At 31.7% G+C, this 21,546-nt stretch overlaps 1 protein-coding gene across 2 annotated transcripts in view; it reads left to right on the forward strand.

Annotated features, from left to right (window-relative positions):
• Positions 1 to 9,591, forward strand: part of LOC134708041 (protein TANC1-like) — a 78,697-nt gene extending 69,106 nt beyond the window's left edge. For both annotated transcript variants that reach the window (XM_063568293.1, XM_063568294.1), the window contains exons 14-19: positions 9 to 93; positions 1,061 to 1,318; positions 3,685 to 3,860; positions 4,288 to 4,512; positions 6,592 to 6,738; positions 7,189 to 9,591. In XM_063568293.1, coding sequence (XP_063424363.1) covers positions 9 to 93; positions 1,061 to 1,318; positions 3,685 to 3,860; positions 4,288 to 4,512; positions 6,592 to 6,738; positions 7,189 to 7,476 — 1,179 coding nt within the window. In that variant the 3' untranslated portion in view covers positions 7,477 to 9,591. The remainder of the gene's footprint in view (positions 1 to 8; positions 94 to 1,060; positions 1,319 to 3,684; positions 3,861 to 4,287; positions 4,513 to 6,591; positions 6,739 to 7,188) is intronic.
• The last annotated feature ends 11,955 nt before the right edge of the window (positions 9,592 to 21,546 follow it).

The raw sequence follows: 21,546 nt of genomic DNA on the forward strand, positions 1-21,546 counted from the left end.
ATTTTTAGATTTGTGAATACCTGTTGCAGACAAACAGTCATTCAGTTGAAGGTTTTGGGATAAATAGCTTAGACACTTTATTTGGCGATACACGTAAGTTGTTGAATTATTTACCTTAATTTGTATGACATCAGCAACAATCATCGGAGTAGGTTTGAAGTTTATAAACATTTCTACTTACTTTAATCATGCAAATATCTGAGTAATATTTTAAAGACATACATTTTATTTTAAGATTTGGCTTATTCAAAATTAGAGAGAATCATGACTTGTTTAGTGAACAAGTTTTCTTGTGATTTTTGTAGCAATGCAAAAACTGACAAAATTTGAAACTTTGACCTCTCAACTCCTCCTGTTCCTTTGCTTTCAGTTTATATTGAAAGACTTCTAACCAGCTTATTTCTCCATGAAGATTAATATATCTAATATAGTTTTTTTTCAAATTCACAACTCCCAAAAATGCTCACAAGAACTAAAACTCTACCTTTTAAAATCTTGAAAACAATTTACAGGGATCCTGACCATGGCTGATATTGGAACTAGTATTTTTTTATAGAACCTCTTTTAAAAAATCATCTTTCTGGTAACTTTTGGCCTTCTCCATAAAAGATTTAACCACTGGCCAAATTTCATAATTTGGAGGAGACAATTGGGTCCCGCCACATAATTTATGTATGTGCCTGTCCCAAGTCGGTAATTCAGTGGTTGTCGTTTGTTTATGTGTTACATATTTGTATTTCGTTCATTTTTTTACATAAATAAGGCTGTTAGTTTTCTTGTTTGAATTGTTTTACATTGTCTTATCGGGGCCTTTTATAGCTGACTATGCTGTATGGGCTTTGCTCATTGTTGAAGGCAGTACAGCTACCTATAGTCGTTAATGTTTGTGTCATTTTGGTCTTTTGTGGATAGTTGTCTCATTGGCAATCATACCACATCTTCTTTTTTATATTTTTAAACAGAAAACAGTCTCTTCTCTCCAACAGAAATGAACATAATTAATCGGGGAAATCATGTTATATGACACTATTTTAAATGTGCTTTATATACTCTTTTATAGCCCTTACAGCCTCTTGTGCACATGGCCACCATGACATGGCCAGCTGGTTAATAGACCAAGGTGCCAATCCTAGTCAACCTAATGGTAAAAGTTTTACGCCACTATTGTGTGCTGTGGATTCAGGAAAGTGGGATGTGGCTGACCTTCTTTTAGGTGTTGGTGTTGATATAGAACAGGTTGACAAGTATGGACGAACACCACTGATGATAGCTGCTTATAAAGGACACATTGGTGTGGTAGAGATGTTGCTTGCTAGAGGTAGGTTGATTACCTTGATTCAAATATTCATTGGAAAACTGAATTTGTACACATTAACAAAGTGATGAACACATTTTTATAAGTCACTTAATTTCAGTAAATAACTAGAACACACCCGCGAAATCGCGGGCATTCAGAGCGTATTTGAAAGGATGGAAAGTGTTGTAGGAAGAATTTTGTAAAAGATTTAACGACTTGAGAATATCAGGAAAAGTATCAAAAGTCATAGGTACTTGGGGACAGGAAAATGTGTTTTTAACCCTCCGCCTTTATTTCCAAAATTCCCATTTTTTGTTTTCTATTAATTTCATTATGAACATACATTTAGTGTACATGTATTATGAACATTCCAGTCAGAAACCTGTAATTCAGTGGTTCAGTGATATTTTTTTTTCGTTCTTTTTTTGTACATAAATAAGGCTGTTAGTTTTCTTATTTGAATTGTTTTACATTGTAATTTCGGGGCCTTTTATAGCAGACTATGCAGTATCGGCTTTTGCTTATTGTTGAAGGCTGTAAGGTGACCTTTAAATGTTAATTTCGGTGTCATTTTGGTCTCTTGTGGAGAGCTGTCTCATTGGCATTCATCCCACATCTTCTTTTTTTGTAAAACATTTAGTGACTTGAGAATTTCAGAAAAGGTATCAAAAGTCATAGGTAATTTGGGACAGGATAATTGTTTTTCTAGCCCGGCTCCTCCTTTTTCCACATAAAAATCCTTTTTTTTTGTTTGTTCTTTATTATTTTTAATGACACATGAATAATTTTAGCGCTTATCTGTATATTATGAACATTCATTAAAAAGGGGTTCATGGCAGAGGCGGATATAGGGAATCACTGAAGCATGACCGGAGCAGACCTCTCTTCGGCAGTCAACGGGCCCCTGCGTATGAAAATTTCCGCCACTGCGGAGGGGCCCTGATCCCAATATCCCGGGCTTAAAAATATAAAATCCAGGGGTTCTGAATTTATTATACATATTAAATATCTCGACATCCCGAAATTCGAAAAAAGAAATCTCGGATCCCGAAATGGTCAATCCTGAAATTTCGATCTTAAAAACACCTGTTCCAGACATCCCGAAAGTGTATTTTATTTTTACAGTTAATTCTCAGTTTAATAATTGATCTACAGCAGTCATTGATATAGTATTCAGACCCTCTCTATTAAAAAACCCGGACTGCCGTGGATAGTAAACTTGAAAATGATATCAGACAGAAAATACACTTTATTAGTAGTATATGCATTTGTTTCAAAGTAAAAAGAAAAACGCAACCGGAGGTCTGATCTGACTTAAATTTCGTCCAATGACGGATAGAAGACAGAAAATACACTGTTTCATAGTATTAATGTATGTTCAAAGTATACAGAAAAAATGCAAGCCGGAAGTCTGATCTGACTTAAAATTTTGCCCAATGACAGAAACATATCCGGACGTCTTTTTTCTCTTTTTTTACCCAAAATAACTCAATCTGAATAATCATATGAATGGATGACAAATGCGATTATGCACTGTACCCATAGGACACAGAGGCATGATGATTAATTTATTGTGGAAAGAAGAGAAGCGACACCCAAAATGAGGTCTTCTCGTTTAATAGTATAGATGGAGAATAAGTTTTCATCTGTATCTAAAAAAATATGACAAAAAAAGCATTTTGGTATTTCTGGGTGTTCTTTAATTTATTGATTTTTTAGCTCACCTGGCAAGTGAGCTTTTCCCCATCACTTTGCGACCAGCGTCGTTAATTTTAAAAAAAAATCTTCTCCTGAAACTACTGGGCCAAATTAAACCAAACTTGGTCACAATTATCATTGGGGTATCTAGTTAAAAAAATGTGTTTCGGTGACCCGACCAACCAACCAAGATGGCCGCCATGGCTAAAAATAGAACATACGGGTAAAATGCAGTTTTTGGCTTATAACTCAAAGACCAAAGCAATTAGAGCAAATTTTCAGATGAATCTTACAACCCGTTGTTGGGTTGCTGCCCCTGAATTAGTAATTTTAAGGAAATTTTGCTGTTTTTGGTTATTATCTTGAATATTATTATAGATAGAGATAAACTGTAAATAGCAATAATGTTCAGCAAAGTAAGATATACAAATAAGTCAACATGACCAAAATGGTCGATTGACCCCTTAATTTATAAATTTTTACTAACATTTTCCACTAAAACTTCTTGGCCAAGTTCATTATAAATAGAGATAATTGTAAGCAGCAAGAAAAGTAAGATGTGCAAACACATTACCATCACCAAAAGACAATTTTGTCATGAATCCATCTGCTTCCTTTGTTTAATATTCACATAGACCAAGGTGAGCGACATAGGCTATTTAGAGCCTCTAGTTCTCTTTCATTTTCAGGAGCATCAGTAGAATCAGTAGACAAAGAGGGACTAACATCCCTGGCGTGGGGATGTCTGAAGGGACACCTACACATTATTCAGACTTTACAGGAGAGAGGATCAAATCTACACCATACTGATAGGTGTGGGCGGTCACCATTACAGCTGGCAGCCTTCCATGGAGATTCACATGTTGTAAGTTCTTGAAATCATTCAGATTATGTTTTAATATTGCAACCTGACAGTAAAGTAAAAAGGCAGTTGTTACACAGCAAAAGAAGGTCAATGTTAAGTATTAATTGTTAGTATTTTTAAAATCTAAATAGTGATTATAATCACTGTAGCCCTAAAAACTGCTATTAAAGATGTTGTAATTTGAAAATAACTTATGTCAGCATATGTTGTGCATAACTCCCCTGAAGGTTCAAAATTGTAACAAAAACATGCTGTATAATTGTTCTTTTCATTTTGGCATTTGTACAAAATTTATATTAACAACCACTTTCAGAGACATACACCGGTTAATATATTAATTAAAGTACTTTGCTATTGTAAAATGATTTTAAATATAGAACTTTTTTATGCCAAAATATGTATGAATGTATGTATATATTATTTGTAGGTCCAATATTTGATAGACCAAGGAGCCAATATTGAGCATGAAGACCTAAATGGAATGAGAGCCTTAGATAGAGCAATTGATAGACGGAATACATCTGTTGTTGTTAGCTTTCTGAGAAAAGGAGCCAAGTTAGGTCATACGACATGGGCAGTGGCTGCAGGGAAACCTGATGTCATGTTGTTATTGCTCAACAAGCTCATGGAAGATGGAAATATTCTCTATAAGGTAGTCAAAAGTTCACCATAAAATAAGCATTCTTGATACACATGAGATGTTTTACAAAGATATATGTATTGTTATATAATAAACTACCTACTGCTCTCTAACAATTTTTTGTTGAGAAAAATTTTCAATATTATTATGCCTACAAATTAAGGATGTTTGCACCTCTTATTTTTTTAATGTTTGGCAGATTTTCTACAGGTTTTAATGTTGTCTTACTTTCATTTGACCTAATTATTAATCTTTTTCTTTGACAAATTCAAATCATTGGTGGATCCAGGGGGTGGGTTCCTGGGGTTGGAACCCCTTTTTTTGGATGATCAATGCATATGAATGGGGAAATATTGTTGGAACCTCCCTTTTGTCCTGGGTTGGGATCCCCCCCTTTAACATGACTGGATCCACCCCTGCAAATAATAGCAGTTCCCTGCTCAGAGTTCAACCTTTATGTGGAGCTAAACTGCTTTTTATTTTTATAACAAAATATATAGTACTGGTCCAATTTTAGAATGGGCTGGCAAATAGGCATGGAAGATAACACATAAGTCGTATACCTGATTATTGAATTGTTTGAGGAATGTATAGATTTCTGAATTTTTTATCAGTATAGAACATTCTCCATTATTTAGGAAACATTGTGGACAACTGGCAAATTTTAGTCTTTGATCTATTTTTGTCTCACCTTGACTTGGACCATCCCCTTGGGTATGGTATATTGCTTGAAACTTTTGCTTACTTAATATGGACATAGTGTATATTTATAGTGTATAAGTTTATTATAAGGTCAGTTTCAGGGTTAACCTCTGGTGTTTGGTCGATGATATTAGGTATGCAGATGCATATTAAAGGCATAATGGTACATTACATTACAATGGAGATCAGTTGGTTTCGCCCCCTCAGTCGCAACTTATTAACTTTTAATGTTTTTCATAGTTAAAATAACAAATTTGGGGATTAAGTCATGTCTCTTTCACACGTACGTTTAATTGGAATTGAATTGAATCGAATGCGATGGAATTCGCTAATTGCGTTCACACATTCTTCTTTTATAATTCAAATTGGGTAATTCGAATTATCTAATTAGCATTAGAAATACGATACGAATCAATACGGAATAAAGGTTAACGTCGTTTGGACAGTAAAACGAATTTGACGCCAATTGTAATTCGAATTAGAATTGATGTTAGGGTGTTAAACGTTTCGAATGAGAATTAAACTAATTCGAATGAGTTAATTCGAATTCGATTCGAATTACGGTTGAACTAAGCATAAGTGTGCGGAATCACTAATGAAAAGTCAATGATAGCTATTTTTTTCTGAAGTAGAACTAGAAAAATGGCCAGAGATGCTTGCTTGCAATTAAAAAATGGTGATGTCAACAATGAATTATTCAATCGTTTGATCTGTTTGAAATTTTGATTTTCCCATTTGGAAATTTCATTGGAGTTTGGTATTTTTGTTATTTTACTTTTAAGTTTGTGTTTAGGTCCTTTTTATGGTGAACTTAATGGAATGTCAAAAATATTTGTTATACAGCTGTAAAAACATTAGTACATCTCATTTCCATAGAGATTATTTAGCCCAACCCCCTTGGTCATAGTCTGTTGACTATGAAACTTTTGCATGGTTTACATGTCACAGTTAAAGTTTGTGATTAGATCAGTTTTAGATGCTAAGTCAGTGATATACTTTGAACACGTTTTAATGTTTTTACGTTACACAACTTTGATAATGACGTTCATATAAGTTGTTAAAAGTTGTGCAACAAAAATAATCTTCCAGTGCCATGAAAAAAATTGGCTCAATTAAGGCACCATGCTGCAATGTATTGGCATTTGAAAGTTTCAATTCCATGGGAATTATATGATGCCTCTAGCTCATCATGACTTTGTTTGAAGGGAAGACTTATGATAAGTCAATGGCATTTAGTATGCAGTTGTAATCGCATTGGCACATCTCATTTCTATGGAGAACATTAGTCAAAAACACACATATAGATCAAGTGAGCTAAACATGCTCTTTGGAGATTTTAGAAAACAGTGTAGAGTAAATATTTAGTTTTACTTTGTTTCTCCTATACAGAAAAACCGTATAAAAGAGGCAGCCCAGAGATACCAGTATGCCTTAAAGAAGTTCCCAGAAGGGGGTGAATGTGATGATACCAAAACATTTAAAGAACTTCGTCTTAATTTACTGCTGAACTTGTCCAGGTGTAAACGTAAAGTAAATGTAAGTAGATGTATATGTATAAAAAATTGCATTTTAAATATGAAAATTATAAATAAATTGTTATTAAAAGAGTTCCTGCAAATATGGTCTCTGTTAGTAGGATATATTATCACCAGTTCTGAATTTTAGTTGATAATAAGAAAACTATTTGACTACACCATAACTTTTGCCATATTGTAGGTTGTCACTATAATGGTAAAGAGAAGGTGGCTGAATTTGTAAAGAAAACATTAGTGCCTTTCTTGTACAAGAAACTTCCCCAAACAGTTTATTACCAAGATCCTTAATGCAAGAAACAAAATAAATAATGCACGATACCATAACAAAAAGTGAAATCAAAATTGACTTCCCTGTGCACATATTCGTGAAAATTTTGTCTAAGGAGCCTATTATTTATTAAATTTCCTAAATGAAAGGTATGTAATTGAAATGTTGCCCTTTATTTTACAGGACTATGAAGGTGCCATAGAACTTGCCACAAAAGCCTTGGACATAAAAGCCAATAGTTTTGAGGCCTTTTATGCTCGAGCACGTGCTAAGAGGGATAACAGGCAAGGTGCTTCAGCCTTAGACGACTTAAAAGAAGCATTAAAGCTTGCACCAAACAACCGTGAACTTCAAAGACTACTGATGAGAGTTCGTGATGAATGTCGAGATCAAGCTCGATATGAAAACATCCAAGGAAGCCATCAGAGTTTGAACGATCAAGAAAGAAGGAGAGAAGAAACTGCATTATAGGAAAAAAATTGTTTAGTTATAAACATTCCTTATAATATTTAAGTGATAAAGATTTGTTTTCAGCATCGTAAGCTTTTCTGATATAGTTATAGTGTAACATAACTAGCACTGATTAATACAGAAACAGCAAGATAAACTTGAAGGAAATATTCATAAAAAGATTGACATTGTGAAAGGCACATTTAATTTATATAGGACTGCGAAAATATTTTTGGGGTTTGTATAATGCTATGATTGTGTCTTCTGTGTCAGCTTCTTCCAATGACACATTTCGTTTCCGGATATTAACTTTAGTTAAAGTCTATGCATCTCTTAGAAATTTTACAAGAAAGTTCCATACCACAAAAGAAAGGTTGGGATTGATTTTAGGGGTTATAGGACGAACAGTTAAGGAATGAGGGGTCCAAAAGGAGAGAACATATTTTAAATTTTTGTAAAAAGTTTCAAGAAGAATCTTCAATTTCACAGTATTGCACAACAGATTTTTAAGATATTTGACCCCATTTATTTTGTGTCCAAACTTGCCCCAACTGTTCAGGGTTTTCGACCTCTGCAGTTGTATCAGTCTGCGCTCAGCGAAGCATTTGATTTAATTTGTTTACTACGAAAACTGACATATTCTAAAAAAAAAAACTCAACTTTGAAACAAATTAAGTCTTGCAGTTTTATATTTTTCTTAATTTAAACTTGCTTTAGAATAACTAATCTAAGAAAAAATAAATATGAAAATATTTCGACAAGTGACTGGACATAACATGTATTCAGAAATTCATTTAGCACACGAGTTAATTATCAATGTTGTAGGTTCACAAGTTGAATTTCTATGAAGTTTTGAAGCAAAGTTATCTACAACATTGTGACAACATTAATTGTTTATGACATCAGAGGAGTGAAACTATTGCTTTTTAATTTTACTTGTAAATTACAGTAATTGATTGCAATGAATGTAATGATAACATTATTGATTAGAAGAGAAATCTGTGGGTGAGGACACTCTTATTTTGTTGACAAGCTATTGCCTGTAAATAGTTCAAACGCTCTAGAAGTAATAAGTAGACATTTTAGTTCTTAATTTCATTGGTGCAGCTTTATCCAGCTTATTTATTGTTTTATGTCATAGTGTATTGTTTTATTTAATCTTATAAATTATTTTTTTTCAAGATATTATTATTTACAATTCTCAACAGTCGACGAAATAATGTCAAACTTAAGTTTTACATTGATCAGTCTTGGATACAGAAATGTCAACTTTCATGATCATACATCACTTTTTAAAATAGATTTTGTTATTATTTACTCTCCCTTTGGTATATGAATATTAGTAAATGCCTTGCCTAAAAAAGATATCTTGTAAAGAGATGTTGATCACAAAAGATGCATGACATATCATTTCCAGAAAGTCTTATCTCAAAGATTTTATTTAAAATGACATGGTTAATATAACAGTTGCATCACATATGACATTTCTGCTTTCATCTATTTTCATGAAACTTGTATGCAATATTAAATCTCTCTTAGAAATCTCAATTTTGATTTTTTTCAGTTTGTCATTTCAGAGTTAAGGGAACTTTATTTAAGGCAGTCTTTCACTCAAGTATATGTATGTTTGAAATAATTTACTTCAACTTTATATTGTTGTTGGGATTGATGATTTTCAGCTCAGCTGTTTATAACTGATTGTTTGATGTCTTTTTTAAGTCAGCATTTTATTAATTTATTTTTAATTGTGATATGTCAGTTTATTTATATAATTTAAAGGTTTAAAACCAGATTTTAAAAACATTGGAAAGATCTTGTTCATATAAGATATATAAAATATTTGGATAATGCACTAGATAAAATCAAATGCAATCTTAATTTGCTTTTCAGTGTCTTAAATTTTTATTTTCTATACATTTTACATCCATGTGACTTTATTGTTCATACCTTTAATTGATATTCTGTTATGTTATTGTAAGTTGACATGTTTGAAAGTTGTATAATTATGAAAACAAGGTGTAATTTTGATTGTTAATTGAAGTTATAAATATTGTGGAGAACAAAGTTTTAGTGGAAAAAATATTTTTCTGTAAGATGAGTATTTTTTGGTTGGAAGTAAAATTGCTTTGAAACAAATCTGTTGTTAATTTCATATGCTATAAATGATTAACTAAAAATACACATACCAGTCCAAGCTTAGGTGCACACCTTCTCCATATAACATAGTTTTCCTGCTTGATTTGCAGAATTGTCAGTTTATCTTGTACAGCTTTCTGTCAATGTTGGCATTTTATCTCCCACTATTTGACTAGCTCTAAACCTCACAAATATCTGGGACTAGCCTCTTCTTACATGAATTTACTGACCCCATATATATCGTATAAGGACGCTAGCGCACTGTAACAAATTCATCTTACGGACATGTGGATTTAGACTAGTGGCCTATCAAAGTTATTAAGTCTTCAATATAAAGAATCTACTTCCATTTGTCTACACTAAAACAACTTGTTTGCATTTAAGGGGGCTCGCGGGTCTAAATCAATTTTTTTATTTAATATAAGATTTCGCTATATTTTTCTATAAATCAACTTTATCTTATACCTTATAGAACAAGAGGCTCTCAAGAGCCTGAATCGCTCACCTGATTTTTTTTGGTTTAATCTTTCATCAATGATTATTTTTGCTTTTCAATTTATTTAAATGTTCTTTGAATCGTCCTATTTTCTTCAAAAGCAAAAAAAAATCATTTTCTCCTATGTTCTATTTTAGCCATAGGAGCTATGTTTCTTGACATGCAAGGAAATGAAATATAAAATTTATACTAGATACTCTGAAACTCTGAAACTCATTTAGCCTAAGTTTGGCTGAAATTGATACAGCAGTTCCAAAAGAGAAGATTTTTTAAAGTAAGTCAACATGATGAACAAATTGTGAAAAAAGTCTTTAAAGGGCAATAACTCCTAAAGAGGTCAATTGACAATTTTGGTCATATTGACTTATTTGTAGATCTTACTTTGCTGATCATTTTTGCTGTTTACAGTTTATCTTTATCCATAATAATATTCAAGATAATGACCAAAAACTGCAAAATTTCCTTAAAATTAACAATTAAGTGGCAGCAACCCAACAATTGGATGTTTGATTCATCTGAAAATTTCTTGGCTGATAGATATTGACCTAATGAACATTTTTACTCCATGTCAGATTTGCTCTTTATGCTTTCATTTTTGAGATATAAGCCAAAAACTGCATTTGACCCCTATGTTCTATTTTAAGTAACGGCGGCCATGTTTTTTGACGGATCAAAAATCAAAGCACACACTTTGTGTAGGATAATCTAAGGAACAATCATGCTAAGTTTTAACCAAATCCATTCAGTAGTTTCAGAGGAGAAGATTTTTTGGAAAATGACGCAGTCATTGTTCCATAACTGCCGACCTGAACTTCATTCCATTGCTCTGCCTACCGCGCTTGGTTTCGTATTTCCTATTTTCCAAACAAACTGGAATCTGCTTGTGTTATCATTTTGCATCATTGTGTAGTATTAAACCAGCCAGGACCCAGTTTACACTGGTTTTTGCTTACATTCCACTACACTCGAACAAAGTGTTGTAGTTTGACGGGAACCAGTTTTAGAATTTGTAAACTACAAAACGTAATCGGTTATTGTTCATTCCGTTTTGGTGTTTCATACCGACTTATATGGTTTGAATAAGCTTAAGACCATTCAAACATTAATGTGATAGGTATATTAAAGATTGTTTTACAAAAGGATTGAACTGTTTTACTTTCAAAGTCGTACTATAGGGATATCTGTCATATACGGATTTCCACTCTCACCGGTTAATTTCTTCTTTTACACGTGCTTTGGAAACTTCCTGTTTTTTAATCGCAAGTTTTAAAATTGTTTTTGAGTGAATTAAACTTATTTTAACAATCATGAAGCGTTCCAGAATCATTTTAAAGCAGTTTCTTCTTCTCTTTGATGATGGAAAATAGGTTTTCTCAAGAAAATACCGCAAACGATCGCAGAGGAATTGAAACGTACAAGTCAAGTCGGCACCTGGTTAAATTGGCATCTAGTCAAATCGGCACCTATTCGACGTCAATTCGGCATCCAATAATATTTGATATAATATTTTCTATTCAATTAATTAATTACTGTTACCAAGTACATAGTGAATATGTTGTGTATTTTGGTAAACCACGAAACGAAAGTGAATATGTAGTGTATAAAGGTAAACAACGAAGCCCTTACCAAAGCTGTTGTTTTAACAATTAGACAATTTGTGTAATTGTAAAAACAAGTCAATTATTAAAATAAAATGGAAAACTATGAGTCCCTTTCAATAAATCAAACTTTCATGCCAAATAATTAGCAAATTTAAGGTGTTTGTTTTTCAGTAAAGTTTAAACAGCATTAAACCAACAATCCTGTAAAATGCTCAACTGGTTAAAATAATGCAGAAAAATACACAATATCTCATGTATTAGTCCAAATAATTATGACGTCTGGCAAGGCTATTTTATTATTTTTCTGGGACGCCTTCCTAGGACGTTCAGGTGCCAATTTAACTAGGTGCCAGTTTGACTAGAATTCTTTGACAAATGTTTGAAACTATCTGAGTTTCATTAGACCTTTGATAGCAGTAACAAAAAGATTATTTACTTAATATTTTGTGGGAGAAGGGGGTTCAGACTGTGTGGCATCAGGTCTGTTTGTGCCCAATACATTTTCGCACCCTACACGTTCGCACATTCACACTCTACTCATTCACGCCCAATTTTAATTCAAATTCAAGTTGAATAATTGGAAAATTATGGTTGTTGTTTTAAATTGCTTTGGTGTAAATACTGAATGTATTTATAGCTTGGTATGAGTAAAACATTGAAGATTTTAAAGGAAAAAACACAAAAGATAATTGTTTTTAACAGCTTGGTCCCATTGATCTGAAACAACGAAACAATAAAACATAGAAACCAAAATATAGCAATCCACTAATATAACCAAAACATGATAAAATTTATTCAACACGCAGAAACAAACATAGTAAGAATCTCAATGAAACAAGTTATAGCAATACACTAACCAAAACATGATTAAGAGTTATTCAACACAAAATAAAACGTTGACAAAATACCACTTTATTTAGAAAGGATTATTATTATTTTTAGCAATACCTTATCCAAAACATAATTAAGATTTATTCAACACAAAAAAAAATTGCTGTCTCACTTTATTTTGAGACAATGACAACAATTATACTTATAAGAAAACACTTGCTTACATAGTTATTAAACACAAAACCAATTAAGATTGGGTGCGAACATGTAGGGTGTGAAAGTGAAAGGGGTGAAAATGAGTGGGCGCAAACGTGAATGGAAGCGAACGGACTCAGATTCAGACTATGTACCAGTGAGAAATATACAAGCCTTTCTACGGTATTTATTTGTACAATTCAGCTAGTCTTGACCTATTCATTTGTCTTAAAAAACCAGCCAGTTGTCACCTTCACTTCACACACACACACATATACGAATATCAATTATATGCTTACGATACATGTTGCATTGTTAAACTAATTACGGTATGTGAAAATCAAGACTTGCATAAAAACGATCCCAATATTAGAGACAGTGGCGTCATTTTTCTTCAGAGCTTTCAGCTCTTTGATTAAAGTTAGCAAATATGATGAACAAATTGTGAAAAATTGTCATTAAAGGACAATAACCCATTAAGGGGTCAATTGACAATTTTGGTCATATAAACTTATTTGTAGATCTTACTTTGCTGATCTTTTTTGCTGTTAACAGTTTATCTTTATCTATAATAATATTCAAGATAATGACCAAAAACTGAAAAATTTCCTTAAAATTAACAATTAAGTGGCAGCAACCCAACAATGGTTTGTTTGATTCATCTGAAAATTTCAGGGCTGATAGATCTTGACCTAATGAACATTTTTACCCCATGTCAGATTTGCTCTAAATGCTTTCGTTTTTGAGATATAAGCCAAACACTGCATTTGACCCCTATGTTCTATTTTAAGTAACGGCGGCCATGTTTTTTGACGGATCAAAAATCAAAGCACACACTTTGTGCAGGATAATCTAAGGAACAATCATGCTGAGTTTAAACCAAATCCATTCAGTAGTTTCAGAGGAGAAGATTTTTTAAAGTTAGCAAATATGATGAACAAATTGTGAAAAATTGTCATTAAAGGACAATAACCCCTTAAGGGGTCAATTGACAATTTTGGTCATATTAACTTATTTGTAGATCTTACTTTGCTGATCTTTTTTGCTGTTTGCAGTTAAACTTTATCTATAATAATATTCAAGATAATGACCAAAAACTGCAAAATTTCCTTAAAATTACCAATTAAGTGGCAGCAACCCAACAATGGTTTGTTTGATTCATCTGAAAATTTCAGGGCTGATAGATCTTGACCTAATGAACATTTTTACCCCATGTCAGATTTGCTCTAAATGCTTTCGTTTTTGAGATATAAGCCAAAAACTGCATTTGACCCCTATGTTCTATTTTAAGTAACGGCGGCCATGTTTTTTTGACGGATCAAAAATCGAAGCGCACATTTTGTGCAGGATATACTAAGGAACAATCATATTAAGTTTCATTCAAATCCATTCAGTAGTTTCAGAGGAGAAGATGTTTGAAAAATTGTTGACGACGACGTCGACGACGACGACGGACGCCAAGTGATGAGAAAAGCTCACATGGCCTTTTAGGCCAGGTGAGCTAAAAATGAAATAACAAAATGGGGTCACCGATCATTTACGCTCACAATCTGTCTTCGAAAAAAGCATACATTTTTGCTAATGTCCTTTTTTCTGTTGAACTAATAGGAGAAAAAGCGGTAATATAGAAATTAAAATAGAACTAAATTACAGAAATTGCTAAAATTTTACGATTATTTAGTTTATGTACAGCTTTTTCGAAAATAACAATAAAAAATATAGGTCACCGATGAGTTAAAAATGATATTTAAATTTTAATGCCAAAAAATGGCATTTTTGCACCAAAGGGAGATAATTTGGAGCTTTTTCAATGATATCTACATTGTAAAAGTCACCTGGGGCCAACACGTATTGATTTTTTGGAATAATATTTGTACCATATGATAAAGTAACAGCTTCTTAAGGTAATTGATAAAATTTGTAATGAAAAATAAACGTTTGATTTTTGTATAAAAATTTTACACCCGCGAGCCTCCTTCAAGTGTTTTCTGCATTTATTTCACTGATTCATCATCAATTTCTTCGTTGAAATGTTTCAGATTTTTCCTCAATGCTGTATTGTTTTTATAACACCACATACCTTGTATTAGAATGAGCCATTTCTCCTAACCCCATATAAAATATACCAGGCCCCCATGCTGTAGATTTTAGCTAATGTACAATCTAGAAATGTATAGGTGGCTGGTCAAATTGCCTATTTGTTGTTAGTGATGAGTTAATAGAAGTCATGTTGAATATTGACTATTTTCACTGTTCTTGACATGGGATTCTTTTGATTGAAGGTCAAATAAGCCCTCTTAAATTAAACAAGAGTACACACGCTTAAATGTCTAGCCTTCTTTACTAACCATTGATATTATGTTTAAAGTCTTAAATATAAAGTTTTACTATGACTATCACATAAACTTAACATAATCCAAGAAAATGAGGTCCAGGTCATATAATCCAAACGAGAAACTAAAGTACACCTTACAATCATTCGATACACTAAATATATGATCTACTGCTTAAAGTTTAAGAAAAACAGACTAAAACACAAAAACTTAACACTGAGCAATGGACCATGAAAATAAGGTCAAGTTGATTTAAACCTGCATGACTTACATGTTCATCATAAAATATTTCTATACACCAAATAAAGTTGACCTAATGCATATAGTAAAAGACCAAAACTCAAAAACTTAAATTTGAGAACTGAACCATGAAAATGAGGTCAAGGTCCGATGACAACTGTCAGTTGGACATATACACCTTACTATATTTCCATACACCAAATAAACTGAAATTTGAAAACTGAAACATGAAAATGTGGTCAAGGTCAGATGAAACCTACAAGTTGGACAAGTAAAAAACTTATGGTTACTAATGAAACTCGTAATTTTAAATCGTGTGTGATCTTTACCGGGTTTTTTTTTAAGGAAAAACCTGTTTTCAATCACCAAACAAAAGTTGAAATTGCTTGTAACGTTAATGATTTGAGAACACTTTACGATTGTTAAAATAAGTCAAATTCACTCAAAAAGCAATAAACAAACTTGCAACCAGAAGTTTGAAAAGCACTTGTAAAAGAAAACACAAGAGTGCTCACGCTGAAATATCTCACATTCTTTACTAATCATTGATAGTATGTTGATAGTCCTTAATTTAAAGCTTTACTATAACGCTTTATAGCTTACCTTGTGGACAGTTGTCTTATTGGCAATCATACCACATCTTTTTTTTTATATCACATAAACTTAACACAAAAAATAGATCAAGGTCATATAAACTGAACAAGAAATACGTGTACACCTTACAATCATTCAATTCACTAAAGATAGTTGACCTATTGCTTATAGTTTCTTAGAAACAGACTTAACCAAGAAAACTAAATATTGACCAATGAACCTTGGAAATGAGGTCAAGGTAAAAAAAAAAAAGGTGCGAGACTGGTGTGTACATCATAAAATATTTCCATACACCAAATATAGTCTATTGCATATAGTATTAGAAAAAAAGACCAAACTCAAAAACTTAACTTTGACCACTGAACCATGAAAATGAGGTCAAGGTTAGATAACACCTGCTCGCTAGACATGTACACCTTACAATCATTCCATACACCAAATATAGTAGAACTTTTGCATACAGTATAAGAAAAACAGACACAAAAACTTAACTATAACCACTGAACCATGAAAATGAGGTCAAGGACAGATGACACCTGCCAGTTGGACATGTACACATAACAGTCCTTCTATACACCGAATATAATAGAGCAATTGCTTATGGTGGTATCTGAGATATGGACTTGACCACCAAAACTTAACTTTGTTCACTGATCTGTGAAATGAGGTCGAGGTCAAGTGAAAGCTGTCCGACGGGCCAAATATAGTTATCCTATTACTCATAATAACAAAGAAATTAACAGTACAAAAATTCTTAACTTTTTTTCAGGTAGATACTGAACCATGAAAATGAGGCCAAGGACAAAGGACATGTAGTTTAAACATATTTTATTGTCCAAAAACATTGACAAAAGACACAAGTTTTGCAACTTAAAACGTCTTCTCCATTACATACAAATAATAAATAACCTAACAAAAATAAAATACATCATAATAACATCAGAAACAATATAAATATGAAGACATGAAATTAATAAGAATTTAAACGACATGGCTCATCGATTCCTAAAAGTCGAGTTGACCGTATTTTTTTTTATAGGTTGTTTTACAGCACATTTCAGTCAGTATGTAGCTAATGGTAATATCTTTGGTTAGCTTGCTTGTTAGCTGAACCGTGAAGTCATTGTTAGGTAAGGTAAAATTCCCTCCTTTAATTGTAGACTACCCGAACAGATAAAAGTCTATCTCTCTGTAGGACTAAGCTACTTTAAAAGGAGGGAAGTTTAAATTATCTTGCCTAACAATGACTTCACGGTTCAGCTAACAAGCAAGCTAACCAAAAATATTACCATTAGCTACAACTGAAATGTGCTGTATTCTTGGAATAAATATTCACTCAAAAGGTAAGTTATTATTGTATTTTAAACAATTAAATTAAATTGTTGTAGTCAGGATTTTATAATAAAATCATGTTGATGATCCATGTCCTAGAAAAAATGAACAATTTCATTCGAAGTCAACAAAAAGTTATTACATTATTATTGGTATATATTTAACCATAATGTCTATAAACTATGAAAAGCGATTGGTCTCTGTAATATAATTCTGCACTTTTGTAAAAATAGCGTGTTTATGTTCATATTATTTAAACAAAGCATTGTCGTACATTAAATTTCAAAGTCGGTAGGTATATTTTCTTTTCTAAGTTCAAAAAATAAGTTATTCCTTTGAATTGTATAGTTTTTACACGATTGGAAATAATTTTGAGCATTTTCATATAAATAACCACATTGACACATTGCGTTAGGTTTAATATTTGCGTGATACAGATCCATGTTAGGGGCACTGCATTTGTATCTTAATCTTGCGTGTAAATAATTTTTAAATACTAGTATCTATCACCAATATTGAAATATGTAGGGTTGATTTGTTTTTATAATATTTCTGTTTAATTTAAACATATTTAAAGAAAGTTAATTTCTGATACTTAAATCGAGCGAATTCCAAAGTTTGATACTAGATGGAATAAATGATTCCTGATAAAGAGACAGTCTGCTAGAGGTTTGGTATATATTTTGACTGCTTCGTAGATTGTATAAAAAAGAAGATGTAATTGTTTGTTTCTGCAACTGTAGGTGGTATTAAATCTAATAAGTATTCTGGGGCGTCCTCTTTCATAATTTTGTAAAATAAAGTTATTTTCTTAACTTCCCGTCTAATCTTTAATGTTCCCCATCCCGTCTCTAAATAAAGCGATTGAGTGCTAGCATAGCTTGTTAGACCAGTGACAATACGTGCTGCTTCCAGTTGTCATTTTCCTAATCTTTCAGAATTCAACTGTTCGCAATTATCCCAAACTTCAGAAGAGTATTCTAGAACAGGCCTTATAAAATTTAAATATATTTTTTTCTAAATATTCCCTTTTTTGTCGGAATTTCAAACGTCTAAGAACATTTAATTGTTTTGATACCTTTTCTAGTAAAGAATCAACATGCTTGGTCCACTTACAGTCACTGCTAAAAATATGCCTAAATGTTTATGACTAGTAACTGTATCTACCTGAACTCCGCCAAAATCAAAAATCAAGTTATTTTTTGAATTTGTGTTACTAAATGATAACATATTAGTTTTATTTGGATTGAATTTAACTAGCCAATCATTTGCCCAGGAATTAATATTTTGTAGATCAATATTTATCATACATTGGAGAGTAGTTTCATCTGGAGCAGTATGTCCAATTGATGTATCATCTGCAAACATTCTACTTAATCCAATCATATCATCTGCAATGTCATTTATGAATATCAGAAATAAAAGAGGACCCAGTACCGAACCCTGTGGAACACCAGCTTTAAGATTACCTATTTCTGAAGTCGCCTCTTTTAATACTACCCTCTGTGTTCTATTTGTTAAGTAACTTTCAAGCCATATTAACAGATTGCCTTTTATACCACATCTTTCTAACTTAAGAAGTAGACCCCTTATCCATACTCGATCGAATGCTTTGCTTATGATCGGCAAAAGTTAAACTTGTATAGAATGTATTGTCTTAAATATACACTATAGCATGATACATCTCAATTAGTTGATGAAAAGTAGAGTAGCAGGGTAGGAAACCAGACTGAAATTTATACAAAAGTTTATTAGAAACTAAATGACTGAATATATGTTTATATGTTATTTTTTAGAGTACCTTGCTCACGCAAGAAAGAAGTGATACTGGTCTATAATTACACGGCATTGACTTATCTCCATTTTTAAATAAAGGAATAAGATATGCCAATTTCCAATCTTTAGGAAATATATTTTGAGAGAGCGATTTATTAAAAAGAATACATAAGGGAAGTGCAATTTCATTTAGTACTGTTTGGCCTAGCCAAGATCAGATGTGCATTTCATATTGGGTCTATATTATAGGCTTCTAAAGACAAGAAGATAAACTTTACATAAGTAATGCATCTTTGAACTGAAGAACAGAATATAGGGTTTCACAATGGATATCAAATATCATGTATAGGTGTTACCGTTTTGAAAAAAAAACACTAAAATACATGCTGAAAATTGGCAAAATTTCACGTTATGTTGTTTCATTTAAAATTTCGCTGTTTTTATCAATTGATAGTTAATAAGTGAACTTAATTTGGACTACATTATTTGTTCACGGTTATAGACAATTTATTCATCTTTGTTTTACTGGTTGTTGCAACAAAAAATCTTCAGTGGTTACAAAGTTATGATATAAAGTTGAATACTTTATGCGTTCGTTATGAAATTTTGTACTTTTGTTTTTAGCTTGCTCAGTGTAGTGATAAAACAGAAAAATGAATCAAATTTATGCTAGTATGTGTTTTGTTTTCCCTTCTAGTATATACATTATCAAAAACTACCTCATTTATCATAATTGCAGTACCCTAGCTGGAGATATATGCTATCAAAGTTGGATATACAAATAAAGTGAAAAAATGTCTTGTCCGTAGACATTCATTCCCTAGTAAACTGGAAGCATAATTACATTAATGACTTTTATTATGTTGCATTGCTAAGTTCCTGTTCTTTTGTAGATATGAAAACACTACTAACATTGTTTTCTACCATCTATTAATAGAGGAAAAATTTCAAAAATATGCCAGAATGTCTTGTCCGTAGACACATGTCACAGTCTTGTCCGTAGACATGTCTTTTTATCAATATTGCTTGGCTTTATGGGTCTAAATTAGGCCTATGTGTTGTTTAAACTTAGAAATATCTTATTTTTAATAAATAAATGGTAATTTAAGTGTTCTCAATTTTTGTAAAATTACTTTACAGGAGTGGATTTTAAAAAGTGGCAGATTATCAGTAATAAAAAGCATACCTTATTTTACTTCAATATTGTGTATTCTAGTTGCTGGATACCTTAAAAGATTAACTAAATCAATTGAAGAAAAAGTATTTCTCTCTCTCTAACTTTATCTTTTGATTTTTAGTATTAACAGCATATGAGGAAGTGTCTACGGACAAGACACTTGTACATAACAAGTGTTAAATTCAATTATTTGTCTGCTATGGAACTTAAACCTTATGTATAGGTGATGAAAGTTATCTATTCAAATTAAAACTCAGTATTTTCAACATAAATATAGTCACAATTAATTCTAACAATATTTTTTTTTTACTGAAATTGTCTTGTCCGTAGACATTACCACAATATATTTGTATCCAATTTCCTTGAGTTCAGCCTTGATAGGTAAAATGTATGTTATTTTTTCAAGAGAACACATTCAACTATGTCAAAATTGAGTTTTAATAATAGTTTGGTTGTTTTAAACAGTCAGATGAATGGATTTCAATTAAAAATATGTGTCTTCATTTTGGCTTAATCAATAAATTATTGAAATATGTAAAGAATTGTGGGTACATTTTTATATTTTCCAAAATCTAAAAAACACAGCTTAAAATTTAATTGGTAACTTTTAATCTTAACTTTAACAATCATCTTTGAAAGCATTTAAGTGAATATCAATAAAATGTCTTGTCCGTAGACATTATCAAAATGTATTTGTTTTCATTTTCTTCGAAGTTGAGCATCATTTGATAGATAAACCTGATAAAATGTATGGTTTTTTTTTCAAGAGAACACTTTCAGCTATATCAAAATTAGGTTTTATTAAACCATTAAATATGAATACAATGTCTTGTCCGTAGACAAAGCATATAAATTGTATTGCTAAGTTTGATTGTTTATTGTAAGAATATGAATCAAGTTATTTTAATGTTCTATATACCAAAAGAAAGGTTTTTTTTGGAAGTTTTGTTATATTTATAGATAAGTTTAGATACAGTTTTATCAAATAAGACTAATAATCAAAGAAAGCTACTGTTGTTTGAAATAACTGTGAGTTAAACATGTTCTTGTCCAATTTTTTTTTCAATTAAAATAGTTGATATTCAATAATTCTAAACATATTTTGTTGTCTTTGTCATTGACCAAAAATGTGACACTGGTGACCATGTCGTGAAGGCAACCATTAAAGAAAATTATACAGTTTTTAAACACCATTTATTTAATAAAAATATTAAATATTTCTTTCAAAAACTGCATATAATTATATACACTATGTAAATGCTTCCAGTGTTAGCCTAACGATGGCAATTTTTCATAATTTAAACCATTTTTGAACCAAAATATCAAGAGAGTTTTTCCCTGAGGTGATACTCATTTTTGACTTTATGTGAAACACAAAAT

The sequence above is a fragment of the Mytilus trossulus genome, chromosome 2, assembly GCF_036588685.1.
Source record: "Mytilus trossulus isolate FHL-02 chromosome 2, PNRI_Mtr1.1.1.hap1, whole genome shotgun sequence".
Classification (NCBI taxonomy): domain Eukaryota; kingdom Metazoa; phylum Mollusca; class Bivalvia; order Mytilida; family Mytilidae; genus Mytilus; species Mytilus trossulus.